The sequence below is a fragment of the Salmo salar genome, chromosome 16 (genome assembly GCF_965601325.2).
Source record: "Salmo salar chromosome 16, fSalSal1, whole genome shotgun sequence".
NCBI lineage: Eukaryota > Metazoa > Chordata > Actinopteri > Salmoniformes > Salmonidae > Salmo > Salmo salar.
Window position 1 is genome coordinate 8400630 of NC_138306.1, and position 20442 is coordinate 8421071.

The following is a 20442-nucleotide window of genomic DNA, read 5'->3' on the forward strand; positions in this document are numbered from 1 at the left end:
TTTCATTATTTGAAATATTTTGGTTTAATAGATTCATCCTTACCTTTATTTTATGCAACCTGCTTATAATGTCTCTCTTTCATTGCAGAACCACACGCAAATCCAACTTTACCATGTTCAACCACAATAAGTCAACTTTGGCACTGTCTCTGTCATCTGCTTGCGCTATGATTGGAGCAGAGTACCCCTGGTGACATCTATCCAACCAGTTACGTATCTTGGGTTTCTTAGCCTATTTTTCAATGGCTATATTGGAAATGACCACTAGGGGGGTAATGGACAAAATCTGCTATGGCACAATAGCCAAAAATAGTTATTTAGACATGCCCTAGCTGTGTGTGAAATTTGGTGTCTCTATCACAAAGACCAACATTTCTTCACATAGCCGCTGGACTATGGTCAAAATGACCCTTGTTAAGGTCTTAATAATATTTTGTAATCATAATGATTGTCTATATTATCTATGGGGTTTATTTAGTGGGTAGATAACCTTATAAATCCATTTTTATATTGTTTTCAATGACTTTACCCTATTTTCTTCTAAAAGGAATTCCGGATAGCAGCCATTTTTATTAAAATCCGGAAGAAAATAGGGTAAAATCATTAAAAACAATATAACAATGGATTTATAAGGTTATTTACCGACCAAATTAACCCCACAGATAATACAGACAATCATTATGATTACAATACTCTTAAGACCTTAACATAGGTCGTATTGAGGTAATTTGACCAAAATGGGGGACTTTGTGATAGAGACACCAAATTTCATATTATTTTAACAGTAGGACTACCATTAAAAATAACCTCATACTGGGTTACTGACCACAATAGATTTAATTAATAATAAGAAGTGTTGATTATTTGGCCTTGATGTTTCACCTGTCTTTGTGCTTGTCTCCACCCCCCCTCCAGGTGTTGCCCATCTCCCCATTATCCCCTGTGTATTTATACCTGTGTTTGTCTGTTGCCAGTTCGTATTGTCTTGTTTGGTCTTACCAGCGTTCTTTCCTGGCTTCCTGTTGCTCTAGCTTTGTTTCCTAGTTTTTCCCGGTTCTGACCATTCTGCTTGCCCTGACCCCGAGCATGCCTGCCATCCTCTACCTGCCTGACTCTGACCTCATTACAAACCTCTGCCTGCTCTGACACCGAGCCTGCCTTCCGTCCTGTACCTGCCTGACTCTGACCTCATTACAAACCTCTGCCTGCTCTGACCCCGAGCCTGCCTTCCGTCCTGTACCTGCCTGACTCTGACCTGATAACGAACCTCTGCTTGCCCTTTGCCTGCCCCGTGTTTCTAATAAATAATCTGAGAACTGTAGTATCTGCCTCCCTTGTCTGCATCTGGGTCATATCCTGAGTCGTGATACTTGAGGAGAGCACATTGCATGGAAGAAAACATCACGCTGCAGGAAGGGGTGCTGGAAGTGCTGCAGATACATTTAAATACATTTGCCAAATGAAAGTGTATTAAAAGTATAATAAAGTATACTAAAATATATTATCAATTCAAATAATATACTTCAAATTTAAGATCTTAAAACCTGTTAGGGCTAGGGGGCAGTATTTACACCGCCGGATAAAAAACATACCCGATTTAATCTGGTTACCACTCCTACCCAGTAACTAGAATATGCATATACTTATTGCATATGGATAGAAAACACCCTAAAGTTTCTAAAACTGTTTGAATGGTGTCTGTGACTATAACAGAACTCATTTGTCAGGCAAAAAACTGAGAAGGTTTTATGCAGGAAGTGGCCTGTCTGACAAGGTGTCGTTCTTCTTGTCTCTGTTTATTGAAGAGTGAGGATCTTAGCTGTCCCGTGACACTTCCTACGGCTGCCATAGGGTCTCAGAAGGCGGTAAAAAGCTGAATCGTGGCTTTGCAGGCTCTGGCTGAAAAAAAGTAGCGCGTTTGGGTAGTGGCTGGTTACAGTACTGTGAGACTCAGGCTCGTGCCCGCGTCGACCGAAAGCTTTGTTTACTTTCCTCTGTTTAGCTAAATGGACATTCCCGGTCGGAATATTATCACTTTTTTACGAGAAAAATGGCATAAAAATGGATTTTAAACAGCGGTTGACATGCTTCGAAGTATGGTAATGGAATATTTAGATTTTTTTTGTCACGAATTGCGCCATGCGACCCTGATTTACCATTTCTGGGACGCACGAACAAAGCGCCGCTATTCGGATATAACGATGGATTATTTTGGACCAAACCAACATTTGTTATTGAAGTAGCAGTCCTGGGAGTGCATTCTGACGAAGACAACAAAAGGTAATCAAAGTTTTATAATAGTAAATCTGATATTGGTGAGTGCTAAACTTGCCGGGTGTCTAAATAGCTAGCCCGTGATGCCTGGGCTATGTACTTAGAATATTGCAAAATGTGCTTTCACCAAAAAGCTATTTTAAAATCGGACATATCGAGTGCATAGAGGAGTTCTGTATCTATAATTCTTAAAATAATTGTTATGCTTTTTGTGAACGTTTATCGTGAGTAATTTAGTAAATTGTTAGCGAATTCCCCGGGAATTTGCTAGTTCTGAACGTCACATGCTAATGTAAAAAGCTGTTTTTTGATATAAATATGAACTTGATTGAACAAAACATGCATGTATTGTATAACATAATGTCCTAGGGTTGTCATCTGATGAAGATCATCAAAGGTTAGTGCTGCATTTAGCTGTCTTCTGGGTTTTTGTGACATTATATGCTAGCTTGAAAAATGGGTGTCTGATTATTTCTGGCTTGGTACTCTGCTGACATAATCTAATGTTTTGCTTTCGTTGTAAAGCCTTTTTGAAATCGGACAGTGTGGTTAGATTAAAGAGAGTCTTGTCTTTAAATAGCTGTAAAATAGTCATATGTTTGAGAAATTGAAGTAATAGCATTTCAAAGGTTTTGAAAATCGCGCCACAGGATTCAACTGGCTGTTACGTAGGTGGGACGAATTCGTCCCGCCGGTCCCATAGAGGTTAAATATACTATACATATAGTATAATTACACTTCAAGACACTGATTAAATGTGTACTTTGAATTAATTGTTTTTTCAGTCTTTACATATACCTCAAATATACTATCATCAACTTTTAATACACTTATTAATAGTGTGTTTTAAATTCAATGTTTTAAATTTTTAAGTATACCATGATGTAAAAAAACAAACGCAACATGCAACAATTTCAAAGATTGTTACTGAGTTACAGTTCATATATGGAAATCAGTCAAAAATGGGCCTCACAATGGGCCTCAGGACCTCATCACGGTATTTCAGCATTCAAATTGCAGATAAAATGCAATTGTTTTTGTTGTCCGTAGCTTATGCCTGCCATACCATAACCACATCGCCACCATGGGGCACTTTGTTCACAAAGTTGACATCAGCAAACCGCTCGACCCACAACACAACATACACAACGCCATACACGTGGTCTGCGGTTGTTAGCTTAGTTGGACATATTGCCAACTTCTCTAAAACTCCATTGTAGGTGGCGTATGATAGAGAAATTAACATTCAATACTCTGGCAACACATCTGGTGGACATTCCTGCAGTCAGTTTGCCAATTTCAGCTCCCTCAAAACTTGAGACATCTGTGGCATCGTATTGTGTGACAAAATTGCACATGTTAAAGTTGTCTTTTATTGTCCCCAGCACAAGGTGCACCTGTGTAATTATCATGCTGTTTAATCAGCTTCTTGATATGCTACAGCTGTCAGGTGGATAGCTTACAATGGAGACATGCTCACTAATAGGGATGTAGAAAAATATGTGCACAAAATTTGAGAGAAATAATATTTTTGTGGGTATGAAACATTTCTGGGATCTTTTATTTCAGCTTATGAAACAAGGGACCAACAGTGTACATGCTGCGTTTATATTTTTGTTCAGTGTTTCTGTTCACTATCATTACACTTAAACACACTCATTAAAAGTGTACTTCGATTTCATACGCTTTAACTGCAATTTAGTATATTCATTCAAAATATACTTGGAGTTGTTTTTAAGTTGAAGTATATATACAGTTGAAGTCGGAAGTTTACATGAACTTAGGTTGGAGTCATTAAAACTAGTTTTTCAACCACTTCTCAAAGTTCTTGTTAACAAACAATATTTTTGGCAAGTCGGTTAGGACATCTACTTCGTGCATGACACAAGTCATTTTTCCAAAAATTGTTTACAGACAGATTATTTCACTTATAATTCACTGTATCACAATTCCAGTGGGTCAGAAGTTTACATACTCTAAGTTGACTGTGCATTTAAACAGCTTGGAAAATTCCAGAAAATGACGTCATGGCTTCAGAAGCTTCTGAAAGGCTAATTGACATAATTTGAGTCAATTGAAGGTGTACCTGTGGATGTATTTCAAGGACTACCTTCAAACTCAGTGCCTCTTTGCTTGACATCACGGGAAAATCAAAAGAAATCAGCCAAGACCTCAGAAAAATATGTGTAGAACTCCACAAGTCTGGTTCATCCTTGGGAGCAATTCCCAAATGTCTGAAGGTACCACGTTCATCTGTACAAACAATAGTACGCAAGTATAAGCACTATGGGACCACACAGCCGTCATACCGCTCAGGAAGGAGATGCGTTCTGTCTCCTAGAGATGAATGTACTTTGGTGCGAAAAGTACAAATCAATCCCAGAACAACAGCAAAGGACCTTGTGAAGATGCTGGAGGAAACAGGTACAAAAGTATCTATATCCACAGTAAAACGAGTCCTATATTGACATAACCTGAAAAGCCGCTCAGCAAGGAAGAAGCCACTGCTCCAAAACCGCCATAAAAAAGCCAGACTACGGTTTGCAACTGCACATGGAGACAAAGATTGTACTTTTTGGAGAAATGTCCTCTGGTCTGATGAAACAAAAATAGAACTGCTTGGCCATAATGACCATCGTTATGTGTGGGGCACGGGGGTGGCAGCATCATGTTGTGGGGGTGCTTTGCTGCAGGAGGGACTGGTGCAAGTGAAAGCTTGGTTGCAAATGGGTCTTCCAAATGGACAATGACCCCAAGCATACTTCCAAAGTTGTGGCAAAATAGCTAAAGGACAACAAAGTCAAGGTATTGGAGTGGCCATCACAAAGCCCTGACCTCAATCCTATAGAATATTTGTGGGCAGAACTGAAAAAGCGTGTGTGAGAGCAAGGAGGCCTACAAACCTGACTCAGTTACAACAGCTCTATCAGGAGGAATGGGCCAAAATTCACCCAACTTATCGTGGGAAGCTTGTGGAAGGCTACCCGAAATGTTTGACCCAAGTTAAGTAATTTAAAGGCAATGCTACCAAATACAAGTTGAGTGTATGTAAACTTCTGACCCACTGGGAATGTGATGAAAGAAATAAAAGCTGAAATAAATCATTCTCTCTACTATTATTCTGACATTTCACATTCTTAAAATAATTTCAAGAAAAATAAAGTGAAAGGGTCCCAAAACATTTCTGCAGCATTCAAGGTTCCCAAGAACACAGTGGCCACCATGATTATTACATGTAAGAAGTTTGGAAACACCAAGACTCTTCCTAAAGCTGGCCGTTATCAGGGAGGTGACCAACTACATGATGGTCACTAACAGAGCTCCAGAGTTCCTCTGTGGAGATGGGAGCACCTTCCAGAAGGACAACCATCTCTGCAGCACTCCACCAAATCAAATGTATTTATATAGCCCTTAGATCAGCTGATATCTCAAAGTGCTGTACAGAAACCCAGCCTAAAACCCCAAACAGCAAGCAATGCAGGTGTAGAAGCACAGTGGCTAGGAAAAACTCCCTAGAAAGGCCAAAACCTAGGAAGAAACCTAGAGAGGAACCAGGCTGTGAGGGGTGGCCAGTCCCCTTCTGGCTGTGCCGGGTGGAGATTATAACAGAACATGGCCAAGATGTTAAAATGTTCATAAATGACGAGCATGGTCAAATAATAATAATCACAGTAGTTGTCGAGGGTGCAACAGGTCAGCACAGGAGTAAATGTCAGTTGGCTTTTCATAGCCGATCATTGAGAGTATCTCTACCGCTCCTGCTGTCTCTAGAGAGTTGAAAACAGCAGGTCTGGGACAGGTAGCACATCCAATGAACAGGTCAGTGTTCCATAGCCGCAGGCAGAACAGTTGAAACTGGAGCAGCAGCATGGCCAGGTGGACTGGGGACAGCAAGGAGTCATCATGCCAGGTAGGCTAATTAGGCCTTTGTGGTAGCGTGGCCAGATGGAAGCCACTCCTCAGTTAAATGCACATGACAGACCCCTTGCAGTTTGCCAAAAGGCACCTAAAGGACTCTGAGACCATGAGAAACAAGATTCTCTGGTCTGATGAAACCCCTTACTTGATCCCGATCGAACATCTCTGGAGAGACCTGAAAATAGCTGTGCAGCGACGCTCCACATCCAACCTGATAGAGCTTGAGAGGATCTGCAGAGAAGATTGAGAGAAACTACCCTAATACATGTGTACCATGCTTGTATCGTCATACACAAGAAGACTCAAGGTTGTAATCGCTACAAAAGGTGCTTCAACAAAGTCCTCCGTAAAGGGTTTTGAATACTTATATAAATGTAATATTTCCATTTATATTTTTTTAAATACATTTCCAAAAAATTCTACAAAAAAACAATATAATCCATTGGAGAATAAGGCTGTAACGTAACAAAATGTGGATAAAGTCAAGGGGTCTGAATACTTTCCAAATGCACTGTATATTTAATGTTCTACTAAAAACATACTTAAGTACAAAAAAGTGTCCCAATTTATGTGATTTGAAATGTATTTAATATACTTAAATGCTAATTATATTAAATGTATTTAAAATTGTTCCTATTTAGATCATTTTAAATATACTTAAGTATATTTATCACAGATATACTTAAATATATTAATGAAGTATGATTTAAGCATGTCTAATTAGATTTTTTTCCCGCTTGGGTAGGCTGCATATGAAAGCGCAATGGGAGCGCATGTGGCCATCATTTGCTTGTGAGTGTTGTCTAGCTGGAGTGCACTTTCAGCACGATGGTATGGCCTATGGCACAATTAGACTATAAATCAGTGTTTGGGATTACCAGTAGCCTATGGGTTTCGATAGCAGTTGTTAATCTATACAAAATAGTTATTACAAGAAAACTGTTAATTAAAAAAAAAAAATCTAATGAATCATTACATATTTATTAATGTATGTGCTTCTTAACTGAGTTGAGGTTGACATATCACACCCGTTCTTATCCCTAACCATACTTACTTCAAAGCATTTGGTCTAAGGTAAAAGAGTGATGCAACTTTCATTTTACCACATAGATCTATAGGCTTGATGAGATACCACTTAGACTTAAAACACCAAGAAATACATTTGTTCATAGAGTATTTGTAGAGCCCTGAGTGTGTTCCCTGAATCCCAGTGAGACAGGGGTCTTCAGCTTCATACACACAACTCGCCCCCACAAACAAATCAGCAAAACAATCAAGCTACCCACTCTAAAGTAATCAATATAAATAAATACATGTAAATAACCACATCTAAAAGTTGTATGACGCAAAACCTTGATGTGTGATGGGGGGTGATGTCTGATGTCATGATGACACAGCACAGGGGTTTGTGGGTAGAGGGTGAGAAGGGATGAGAGAGGGGGGGTGAGAGAGTGGCCCTGTGACATCATTCTACCTCTTATATACTGAGGGAATAAAGCCCACTGCTCTTCACTTCATTCACTCTATCTAAAGCCAAGAGGACACAGGCAGACACTGTCACTGACAGGAAGAAGAGAAGACAAGGACAAACAGACTGAGTACATTCCTTCTCCACCTCCGACTTCTCTGTCTCTCTCTCTTTCTGCATTTGACCCCTAACCCTATGGACTTGGGTCCTGCTTAGCTAGGTGGATTCAGAAAGTGGGATTTGTACGAAGATGCAGGTACAGCTGGCGTGTGTGCTTCTCCTCTGTTTGACGTGTGACGTATTATGTTCAGGTAAGCATAGGCATCCTTTCACATACTTTCCTTTTGATGTTAATTCATTTGCAACCTTACAGGGTATTATTTTGGTTGCATTGTCAACTGATTAAGTTGGATTTTACCTTGAAAGAACAGGAAATGGTCTCAGAGATGAGGGACTAACTGAATTACTCTCATCTGAAACATACTTTTGCAACAGGTGGATTTCATCACACACACACTTTAGTTATCTTATCTATTCACATCCATTGATTACCCAGATATTTATCTTATCTATTCACATCCATTGACTACCCACATATTGCTATCAAGAAGGCATAACTGCTCTGAGATATCTCTTGTGCAAAGCTCTAGTAGGGCAGAGCTACGGGGTGAGTGCATACCTCTGTTCTAGCACAGCACAATGTATCGGTCTAATTGTTTAATCAATGCCCTAGCCTAGGTGACTCAGGTGTTTTAGTGCTGGGGCAGCCAAATGAAGCGCTCCAGGACATCACACTGTTCGGTTGAGCTTATTAAGCACATATGTCCGTCAGAGAAACAAACTGTTATATAGATGTTGCTGTGGGATGTGGGTGATGGAAAGGGGTGAATCAATCAATCTAGCTGCGCCCCAAAAAGCCTTGACTTCCTGGCTTAAGGAGCAAAAGTGAATTGACTCAACATCAAGTTGAATCAAGTTCAACATCAATTTTAACATCTAATCAACATTAAGTTAAACATCTAAGCAAGATTTGGCTATCTGAACTCTGTGACACGCTCCAAAATGGAATGTAAAAACATTTGTTAAGTCTAGCAAGGCTTTGAGCTGTTTTTGCTTGAGCTTTACTATACCTTTTGCCGAGGTTTGATGGGTCACAATGAATCAGGCTCTAACAGAACGTTAATAGTCTTTAAAGCAGCTCGTAATGAATAGTCTATGAGGGCTAAATTGCCACCAAACGGATAAATTAAGTTGGATAAATCTGTTGTAGACTATGCTAGAAAAACCCAGGTGATAGAAACCACGTTTTTACTGAAATGGTTACTTCAGAATTGGAGCTGTATTTTTTGTTATTATATACCTACCTGTCTAATACCTTTATACCTGTACTACAATAAACCTGTATTATAACTCTTGTTTTGTGTCTATCTGATAGATGTTGATCAGGAACAGCGGGCAATAGAGGAGCAGCTGTTGAACAGTCTCTTCACTTCAAAGGTACTGCGCTGCTTCCTCTGTGCACCTGTCAGATCTGAGGTGTGTGTGTGTGTGTGTGTGTGTGTGTGTGTGTGTGTGTGTGTGTGTGTGTGTGTGTGTGTGTGTGTGTGTGTGTGTGTGTGTGTGTGTGTGTGTGCACGTGCGCAATTAGTGCCCCCGTAGTGCAGGTGCTCTTTTATGGAGCCTGGATATGTCCTCTTTCTCTCTCTGTTTTTGTTTCAATTGAATTGGCTCATTATGGATTCTATTTGTTCATAGTTTCACAGGTTTCTGGGTTAGTGTTAAGATATAAGGTCTTTGAGATGAACATAATGTTCCATCTAGAACAATCAATAATCAATAAAGCTTTCAAAATCACTTTTTCTAATCACTTCATCACTTTTCAACTCACACTCATGCACAGGAATTATAAAGGGTTCAAAATGAAATAATTTAGGTATAACATAATTGCTTTTTTTTATATGACCATTTATCGTGCGAGATACTCCGTACACAGGCAAGAGGAAATGAAGAAGATAGAACTGGAACTAGTGGAGCCTGGAGACTGATTACCTGAGCTAATACCATTCAGATGGTCCTGACAGCAACATAGCGCCGCGCGGCCAAAACACACACACGCACACACGTTCTCGTGCATGCACACACACACACACGTTTGCACATGAGCACACGCATGCGTGACACGCACACAAACACATACTCTCTCTCAATCCCTACTCCCTCCTCCCCACTCTGTCTGATAAATGAATGGAGATGAGAGGGACACACTGAGACACGACTGTGACAAATAAGCTCTGTGATTTATCGCGTATGATGTTCCAAGGGTTCCTTGGGGGGGCTGATTGTAATCGTAAATCACCAGATGACTGATGGAGTGCTCTAGATTAGAAGACACTGGAGAGGCAGTGTTGAAGTAGACACTTGTGGCTTTGTCTTTTCCTTTTTTATTTTACACACAGATTATAAACATACATGGTTAGGTGGGGGATCCATTTCCTAATGCTGGAATAGGTTGACTGTTGTTTCAATGACACTTGTTTGCAGGCTGTGAAACAACAGTTTTGTTACTTCATGAAGTATCTGTCAGGTCAATTTATAACTGCTGCATGCATATGCCAACACTTGATTTTCTTAATCGAAAATAATGGAATTAGAACATAGAATGATGACTAAATCAGTTGGTAAGGTGAGATCAATTAAATTTTTCCAAATTCTGGATATACCAGTAGTCACAGTCTTAAAAATGTCTGATGTAGAAATCTAGCCAGTAACTAATCTCGCCACCCAGAGCTGTCATGAGAGACAAGCCAGTGACAGACAATTCAATAGAAGTGGGGACAGGGGCTACTTGAAATGGCAGTTAGTCCCTCTACTCTGGATGCTGGCATTGTTGGACTGCTCCATAAAAACTATTTTCCGTCCCTCAGTCCCTCAATAATTAACTGACAATGAGAGAGAACACACTGGGGAAAGAAGGGGCTACATCAAAATGTAATGTGACCTTTCTGCACAATTAAAAGTGTACCTACCTCTCGTCTCAACACTCAGTGTCTTAACAAACTGTTCATTTGGAAGTAAACAAGAGCTCATTTGTATTTGAGGGCGGTAGGGTTTTCTAAATGTCAATATTGGAAGGAACTCACAGGAGTATCCAACAAACTAAGACGTCCTTTCTGTGGTTTACCTCAGTCTGCTCAGTACAAAATAATCCACTCTGTGACATTTCTCCCCCATGGCCTCCAAATCCATATGTAACAACTCTCAACAATGGAGATGCAGAAAATAAAAGTGTTGTCCTTTGCCATCCATAAAGGAAAGATGATAGGTGAGATGGGATTTAAAGTGATTTAGAAGCACCAATCTTCTGTTCCTTACGACTCAGTGACACCCGGGAGGGAGTCTGGGCTGTGCTGTGTTAACGAGTCGGCCCACGCACAGAGGCCCCAACGGGCACCGATAGGGGCCTCACACCATCCAAAACCACACACTCAAACTAGATTATGATACAGCAGGATTGAAGCTAGTTAGATCTGACTGATCCATGAGTGCAAAGGCAAAGCACACCTATGCACACACACATGTAAGTCTTTATGTATGTCGTAGTCCTAGTATTTATTTATATGCTCCTCCTAGATGAAACAGAGCAAGCAGGGCGCCCCCTACTGGCATGTGTCCCTGGTGAATGTGTGCAGGATGGTGAACAGCCTGATGAACAGCCTGTCGTGGAGAGAACAGGAGGAGTATAACCCTGAGGAGGAGCTGTGGGAGAGACTGGCCTCCCTTCCTGAGCCCCTGGACAAGCTTCTAGACCTACAGCAGATCTGCAGAGTGCTGCAGCCCCGAGAGGTGAGGCACACCAATATTTGGATGCATGCATACATACATACATACACTGGGACACACAGAAAAGGATGCACACACCGACACCTACAAAAACAGATGCTGATGCACGGAGTGCAATTCTCACATTTGAATAGAAAATCTGTCATGCAGACATATACATTTCAAGTGAAACACAAACACAGTAAACACGCACAGGGATAAGCACTCTAGGGCCTAGATTCAATCAGATCAAGCGTTAACCGGCGATAGCAGACACCTGCATTGCAGATGTTTTGGCGGAGTTGGAAATGCGTTGGCACCGTCAAATTGGTGAGCAGCTGCTCTTGCTATCATTTTCATGAAGTGTTAACGTTCAGAATGAGAAAGTGTAGGCTATATAGAAATAATGACGCTGAAATCAAAAAATCATTCAACTAAATAATGAGGATTTCTGTCTTCCGAATCGAGGTGTAGATTACATCTCACATTCCAGTGTTTGAACTTGTAAACAAGGCTGCATGGGATTTCTATTAATGCGACTCAGTGCAACCAATGGCAATGTCTGCTTTAGCTATAATGCCAGGAGCCATTTGTGGATTTGACAACTCTAACGCAGTTCCACCTCCTACACCGTCAAAACAACCGCTATGCGGATGTTGGCTGAAGCGAATCTGATTGTATCAAGCCCTTAGTCTACAGCAGGTATGGGCACCTCCTCAGAGGCGGAGTGGTGTCAAACCTTTTCCCCGTCCCTAGCAAGTACAGCTGATTAAACGAATTGCATTCTAAACTGAAGATCATGATTAGTTGATTGTTGGAGTCAGGTGTGTTAGCTGACTCCAAGCATCTCATACCCACACAAAAACAGGGCCACACACACATATCCCTCACTCACGCTCACCCTTGGTGAGAGTCCATCCCAGGCTCCTTACAACGGTAAACACACCTCATTAAATGCACCTCTATTTATCTATTTAAACAGATATGCTTTAGCCACATCATCATAGCAGTTGTTTTTCACAGTGTCGGAGGTGGAACTGCGTTAGAGTTGTCAAATCCACAAGCGGTCCCTGTCATTATACCTAATGCATAAATACACTTCCATGACATTGGAGGTGGTTTATGGTAGAGAAATTAACATAACATTATCTGGCAACAGCTCTGGTGGACATTCCTGCAGTCATCATGCCAATTACACTCTCCCTCAAAACTTGAGACATCTGTGGCATTGTGTTGTGTGACAAAACTGCACATTTAAGAGTGGCCTTTCATTGTCCCCAGCACAAGGTGCACCTGTGTAATGATCATGCTGTTTAATCAGATTATTGATATTCCACACCTGTCAGGTGGATGGATTATCTTGTCAAAGGAGAAATGCTCACTGACAGGGATCTAAACAAATTTATGCACAAAATTTGAGAGAAATAAGCTTTTTGTGTGTATGGAACATTTCTGGTAACTTTTATATCAGCTCACTTCATATATTGTGTTTGTTTTTTAGGTCAATGTTTAAGGAATACATTTGTTTTCATGACATTAAGCACCACAGAAGAGTCTCAGGAGTGGCTTATTCTGTCTTTCTTTACAGGTGCTTGACAACTCACGAGAGAACTTAGACGCCGATCAAAACAGTGACAACCCGCTCAAAAGGAAATCACCGTATATTTTTAAGAGGCAGGTGAAAAACACCAAAGCTCGGAGGCCGTACATATTGAAGCGGAGTACATTTTACTGACCCACCCCCAGGAAGAGAAAGAAAGACACTATACATTCTGTGGATATGTGACCATATGTGCTCTCTGTTGTCGCATTATTATTTGTTTCCTCGGTGTCCTGCCGATACAGATGATATCTCAATCCTGTGTCCATCACTATAGGTCTCTACTAACATACTAGGCCTACCCCTACTCCATAAAGCGAGGACCAATGTAAATAAAAGCAAACAAAAGCAGTAAGCAAATGTGTATCTTTTGAGAGGCTTTATATTTCTTATTTTTGTTCACTGCACAATACATTTATTTTATTTCCAATGTGATTAAAACAATACATATTTCAAAACCACTGAGATGTGACAAGTCTTTTTTCAAAACTAGCTGTTTATGATAACACACATCAAAATGAGAGCAAGCATTACATCACTGGTTCCCTTTCTAGTCACCTTTAAACCTTCTCAGGGACCAGTCAGCAACGTCCCACGAGCCAGTGCTTGAGAAACACTGATCTAGATATTTCCAAGTGGTGGTGAATTTTTTCAATTTCATTAAATGTCAGGATGATAGCTTCTGTGTGAAATATGTGAGGCAAATGTTTTGTATAGCCTCTTTAATTAATGTTAAAAGCAATATAATACCTACAATCAGTGCATCAACGGTAAGGCTAGGTAAATTGGCTCTTGAGATCCCCTTTCACATTTTGATAGCAATGACATACTGGAATAAGAATACATTTGGGTTACTTGCGTAACCCCGGTTCTATGAGAATAAGAGTGCGATATGTCACTTATGGGATACTCCTAGAGGCGTGTCACAAGCGTGAAGTATCCAATCACACAGAGTCTGTTGGAGACAGACTGGTCGAGTGGTGAATGAGGTGAGCCCCTCTCCTCCATAAAGGGAGCCACTCACCAGCCAACTGGTCATTCTCAAGCATCCTTGCGCTCTTGCGAGCAGGGAAAAGCGGTGACGCATCTCACTCGTATTCTAATAGAGTAAGGGGGGTTAAGCAAGTAACTCAAAGTTCTATTTCTAATATTCGTTTCGATGTGTCACTTATGGGATATGGCCAACTCCCGTAACGCAGACATGCTTTCCGAAGCCAGAGTAGTTCCAACAGCATCAGCCCTCAGAGGATCCAACGCTGAGGACAGTATGCACCAATGAAGGTGCAGTGACGTCCAGTCGGTAAAACCTCATTAAAGTATGAGGGGTGGCCCAAATACCACCTTGCAAATCTCTTGTAAAGAGATGCCTTTGAACAGTGCCCAAGAGATAGCCATACCTCTGTTGAAATGAGCCCTCAGGGGGCTGTAAACCCTTGCTATTATAAGTCAATATAATAGCCTCCACTATTCAATGGGACAGCCGTAGATTAGAGAGGGGCCTACCCTGGCAGGGGGGCACCCAGGAAGAGTTGGTCACTCTTGCGCCATGCTCTCATTCCATCGAAGTATATGTACAAAGCACGTACTGAACATAAATGGTGGAGACACCCTTCTTCTATAGAAGTAAATGGTGGCGGGTGGAAAGCTGAAAGCTCTAGGGCAAGACAATTGTAATTGCCACTGACCTGAGGTATAAAGGTGGGGTTGGGTAGCAACAGTACATTGGATAACCCCGGAGGAAACTGTAGGCACAAATGGTGGACTGACAGTGCGTGTAAGGGCGATCAGCAAACCCATCTTGAAGGAGAGATATTTCAACGCTTTCCAGCGGCTCAAAATTGCTGAGAAATTTGCTTCAAGCACAATAGACAGAGCACAATAGACAGGTCCCACTGGACAGCATAAGCAGGAGAATAATCTCTGCTAACCAGGGCCTCCATGGTCATCGAGGGGCTACCAAGATAAGAGATTATCCTTGTACCCTTACTCTGTCCAGAGTGGGGGGAATCAAATAAAATAAATGTTATTTGTCACATGCGCCGAATACAACCGTGAAATGCCTACTTACCAGCCCTTTCCCAACAATGCAGAGATAAAAAGTAAGAACAATATATGCAAATAAAAAAACAAATAGTAACACAATAAAATAACAATAACAAGACTATACAAGGAATACCGGTACAGAATCAATTTGCAGGGCTATGGGGTAAAATGTACAGGTCAATCAGGATAGATAATAAACAGAGTGGCAGCAGCTTATGTGAAGAGTGTGAAAGTGTGTTGCGTCAATATACATATACTACCGTTCAAAAGTTCGGGGTCACTTACAAATGTCCTTGTTTTTTAAATAAAAGCAAATTGTTTGTCCATTAAAATAACACCAAATTTATCAGAAATACAATGTAGACATTGTTAATGTTGTAAATTACTATTGTAGCTGGAAATGGAAGATTTTTAACGGAATATCTACATAGGTTCATTATCAGCAACTGTCACTCCTGTGTTCCAATGGCACATTGTGTTAGCTAATCCAAGTTTATCGTTTTAAAAGGCTAATTGATCATTAGAAAACCCTTTTGCAATTATGTTAGCACAGCTGAAAACTGTTGTTCTGATTAAAGAAGCAATAAAACTGGCCCTTAGACTAGTTGAGTATCTGAAGCATAGGCATTTGTGGGTTCGATTACAGGCTCAAAATGGCCAGAAACAAAGAACTTTATTCTGAAACTCATTAGTCTATTCTTGTTCTGAGGAATGAAGGCTATTCCATGCGAGAAATTGCCAAGAAACTGAAGATCTCGTACAAAGCTGAGTGCTACTCCCTTCACAGAACAGCACAAACTGTCTCTAACCAGAATAGAAAGAGGAGTGGGAGGCCCCAGTGCACAACTGAGCAAGAGGGCAAGTACATGAGAGTGTCTAGTTTGAGAAACAGACGCCTCACAAGTCCTCAACTGGAAGCGTCCTTAAATAGTACCCTTCAAAACACCAGTCTCAACATCAACAGTGAAGAGGCAACTCTGGGATTCTGGCCTTCTAGGCAGAGTTCCTCTGTCCAGTGTCTGTGTTCTTTTGCCCATCTTAATCTTTTATTTTTATAGGCCAGTCTGAGATATGGCTTTTTCATTGCAACTCTGCCTAGGAGGCCAGCATCCCAGAGTCGCCTCGTCACTGTTGACGTTGAGACTGGTGTTTTTAGCGGGTACTATTTAATGAAGCTGCCAGTCAACCGGTCTGTCTCCAAATGATGCTGTGTGATTGGATACTTAAAGCTTAGAACCCCCCTAGGCGTATCCCATAAGTGACACACGAAATGAGTATTACAAATAGAAATGTTTTGTATTTTATTATTCTCTGGGCAGTGAATGAGGGTCTATGTTGCCCTTCCAGCAAGTATAACTGCTGTGGAGTGGGTCATACAGGTTTGTACAAAAACCAGACAGCAGAGGGACACACAGTAGATTGGTTTATTTTGAATGTAATGCATGTTGGTGATAGCAACAGTCCTCTCTGTCATAAAAAGGAGAAAAAATGTAAACAATAAAAACTTAATTTCACAAAACTATAGGCTAAGAAATAGCTCCAGAGTATGATCCCTACATGAGGATGGCCTTGCTTCCAGGGGAGAGAGAGAAATGTATTAATTCAATCGACTTTCAAATAAAAGCTCAATATTTTTTTGTCTCAAATAAAACAATTGTATTGCCACACGATCTTTGAAAATCCATTCAGATGCAGCGAACTAACAGAAATATATTAATTTAATTTTCAATTCTAAGGAAATAAGAGCGATACTGTCAAATGTTCCCCATCCTGTTCTGCTCCATATTCCCCTTTTCTCTTTCTCTTATTACTAAAGTGGCAGGTAATATGTCATTCTGCCATCATTTAAAATAAGAATTTGTTCTTAACTGACTTGCCTAGATAAATTAAAAAAGCACAGCCGTAGTGGCTATCTAATTACAGAAACACAATATGGAGCAACAAGTATCTCAAATGTTGATGATTGCACATAAATGTCAATACATTAGATACATAGATTACATACAGTGTTCATGTCTGTTAATCAAATTGTATAGTATGGATGCACACATGCCAACAGATGGCAGTATTACACAATGTAACTGTGAACCTTGGCTGTTGAGCCAGTGAATGAGGGGGAAAAACCGAATGAGTAAGTAAAAAGTATTAATAGAATGGATTTTAGAAAACAAATTGTTTTCAATTCTTAAGGTATTATTCCTACCATCACAGAAGTTGTGTTCCCTTCCAGTACATTTGTGTGAAAGAATTTACAGTATCAAAACCAGTAAGGTTTGATTTACTCTAAAAATGTGTCCTTACCATCAACAGCCCTTACCACTCTACCACACAACAGATGACACACTACGCTATGTGAATAAATTCAACATCAGTAAAGCCTGCTGCATCTGCTGGATACATCAGTAATGTTTAGATTTAGCTTTTTGTTTTGGCCAAAGTCCAGCCCCGAAGTACGCCTCTTCAAATCTGGTCAAATTTAGAGTCGGAATGCAGACTGACAGTTAAAGACTTGTCTGTGTGAGCCTGGGCGCTGCCTGCCTGCTGGAGCCTCTTTAGTTAGTGAGTCTCTCTCTCTCTCTCTCTTACTCTCGCTCTCTCTCGCTAAATGAAAATCATTCTCTCATCTGGATGGGGACACAGCAAATCCTGTCTGTCTGTAGAACAGGCACAAGGTTCTCAGATCAAGGTAATGGCATGTGAAGGAATGAGATTAGTTCCCTTTTTGCTAAATCTGATTGTGTGAATTGAATGATGGCATAACAAGAGCGATTTTGTTGCGGGGCCCGCCAAGCCGGTAATTAGGCCCTCATATGGGCGCCATTACTAAACTCACCACAAAAGGGACAAGGGGACGGGCCGTGTCTGAGCTACTTATTGTCACCCACTGCTGCCTGTCAATGAAAAGATATGCACATTGTGTGGACAATACAGTTTTTCTAATTATAACAATCTCTACAACAATGGCCCTAGTTTGAAGAAAGAGGAGAACCACCTCTACTCAGCAGAGATCAAACCTTGATTTACATTTTTGACCTTTGGATACCCCATAATACTGCTTTTTCTAACCCTAACCCTAGCATCATGTCCTCCTCCCGGTTCAACCTTAACCCTAGCCTCAACCACAACCCTAACTCTAGCTTCATGTCCACATCCCAGTTCAACCCTAATCCTAGCTTCATGTCCACATCCCGTTTCAAACCTAACCCTAGCCTCATACAACCCTAGCCCTTACCCTAACCCTAGCTTCATGTCCATATCCCGTTTCAACCCTAACCCTCAACCACAACCCTAACCCTAAAAAATAACCTACATCTTTGAGTGAGAAACCAATGGGATTCTTCGTGACAGATATCTGGAAATTGCCAGTGCATTTAAAGGGATCAGTCGAAGAGGCACGTTGTTACAAGCACCAAGACATTGTTTTTCTCGTGTCATCGTCATTGGACGGGAGTGTTGCTGTAGCACCTGTCATGCTGGGAGCTCATCTGACATACCGTTTATAAAATGCTCTCTCTCACAAACACACACAAACGAACGCACACACAAACTACACTTCAAGTTTCAAAGTTTATTTGCCACGTGCACAGTATACAACAGGTGAAAAAGAGGACAGTGAAATTCTTACCTTGAGAGCTCTTTCCCAACATCAGATGGCTTATTTATCACAAAACCATTTGATGTTACCAATAAAGTTTATGATTACTTCATTGGCAAACTTAGTCAGGAAATGCCAACAACTAACAGTGAGCAATCGTATTCATGCATAAAAAAAACAAAATGAAAGAAAATCTTTATATGTTTACATTTTGAAAAGTTATTTTTGGAAAGGTGGGAAAATTGTTGTTAACAATCAATAATGACAAACCTCCTGGCATTGACAACTTAGATGGAAAGCTACTGAGAATGGTAGCCTCTATAGCCTCTCCTTTCTGTTATATACTGTATATTCATCTGAGCCTAGAGGAAATTGTTTGTCATCAGGCCTGGAGGGAATCCAAAGTCATTCAGCTACCCAAGAATGGTAAAGCGGGCTTTACTGGTTCTAGGCCTGACTGAGCATTTAACACTAGAATCATTAAAGCAGTCATTTTGACTGATCATTCTTTTTTTGTATTACTCTGCCATTTTTTAAGTCATGCCCACCTCCATCCTTGACCTATCAACTTGCGGCCAGCTCTTAGCAAACTCTTGGAAAAAATACAATTCTATTTATATGTAAACAAATTAGCAACAGACTTTCAGAATGTTTATAGAGAAGGGCACTCAGCATGTACTAAACTGACACAAATGACTGATGATAGGTTGAAAAAAATTGACAATAAAAAGGTTGTGGGAGCTGTACTGTTAGATTTCAATGCAGCCTTTGATATTATTGACCTCTTGTTGAAAAAACATATGTGTTATGGCTATTCAACCTCTGCCATATAGTGGATTCAGAGCTATCTATATAATACAACACAGAGTGTTTTCTTTAATGGACGGTTCTTTAATGTTAAATAAGTCAAGTGTGTTGTACCGCAGAGCATCTCTCTTGGCCCTCTTCTATTTTCTATTTTTACCAATGACCTGCCACATAAACGTATCATGCAACAATTTCTAAAATGTTACTGAGTTACAGTTCATTAGGCACTAATCTATGGATTTCACATGACTGGGAAGGGGCGCAGCCACCCACTTAGGAGCCAGGCCCACCCACTAGGGAGCCAGGCCCAGCCATTAAGAATGATTTTTCCCCACAAAAGGGCTTTATTATAGACAGAAATACTCCAGTTTCATCAGCTGTCTGGGTGGCTGGTCTCAGACGATTCCGCAGGTGAAGAAGCTGGATGTGATCCTGTGCTGGCATATTTACACATTGTCTGCGGTTTCTGAGGCTGGTTGAACGTACTGCCAAAATCTCAAAAAAGACATTGGAGGTGGCTTATGGTAGAGAAATTAACATTTAATTATATGGCAACAGCTCTGGTGGACATTCCTGTAGTCAGCATGCCAATTGCACGCTCCCTCAAAACTTGAGACATCTGTGACATTGTGTTGTGTGACATAACTGTGGTCTTTTATTGTCCCTAGCACAAGGTGCACCTGTGTAATGATCATGTTTAATCAGCTTCTTGATATACCACACCTGTCAGGTGGATGGATTATCTTGGCAAAGGAAAAATGCTCACTAACAAGGATATAAACACATTTCTGCACAAAATAGGAGTGAAATAAGCTTTTTGTGCGAATGGAACATTTCTGGGATCTTTTGTTTCAGCTCATGAAACGTGGGACCAACACTTTACATGTTACATTTATATTTTTGTTAATGGGGATCCTA

The 20442-nt window shown here is 40.6% G+C and overlaps 1 protein-coding gene across 1 annotated transcript; it reads left to right on the forward strand.

Moving 5' to 3' along the window:
• The first annotated feature begins 7725 nt into the window (after nucleotides 1-7725).
• On the forward strand, nucleotides 7726-13482 carry LOC106573156 (neurotensin/neuromedin N). Its single transcript, XM_014147869.3, has 4 exons — nucleotides 7726-7971; nucleotides 9096-9157; nucleotides 11291-11503; nucleotides 13068-13482. Exons 1-4 carry the CDS (start codon nucleotides 7911-7913, stop codon nucleotides 13212-13214), a joined length of 483 nt encoding a protein of 160 aa, XP_014003344.2. The 5' UTR covers nucleotides 7726-7910; the 3' UTR covers nucleotides 13215-13482.
• Nucleotides 13483-20442: the final 6960 nt, after the last annotated feature.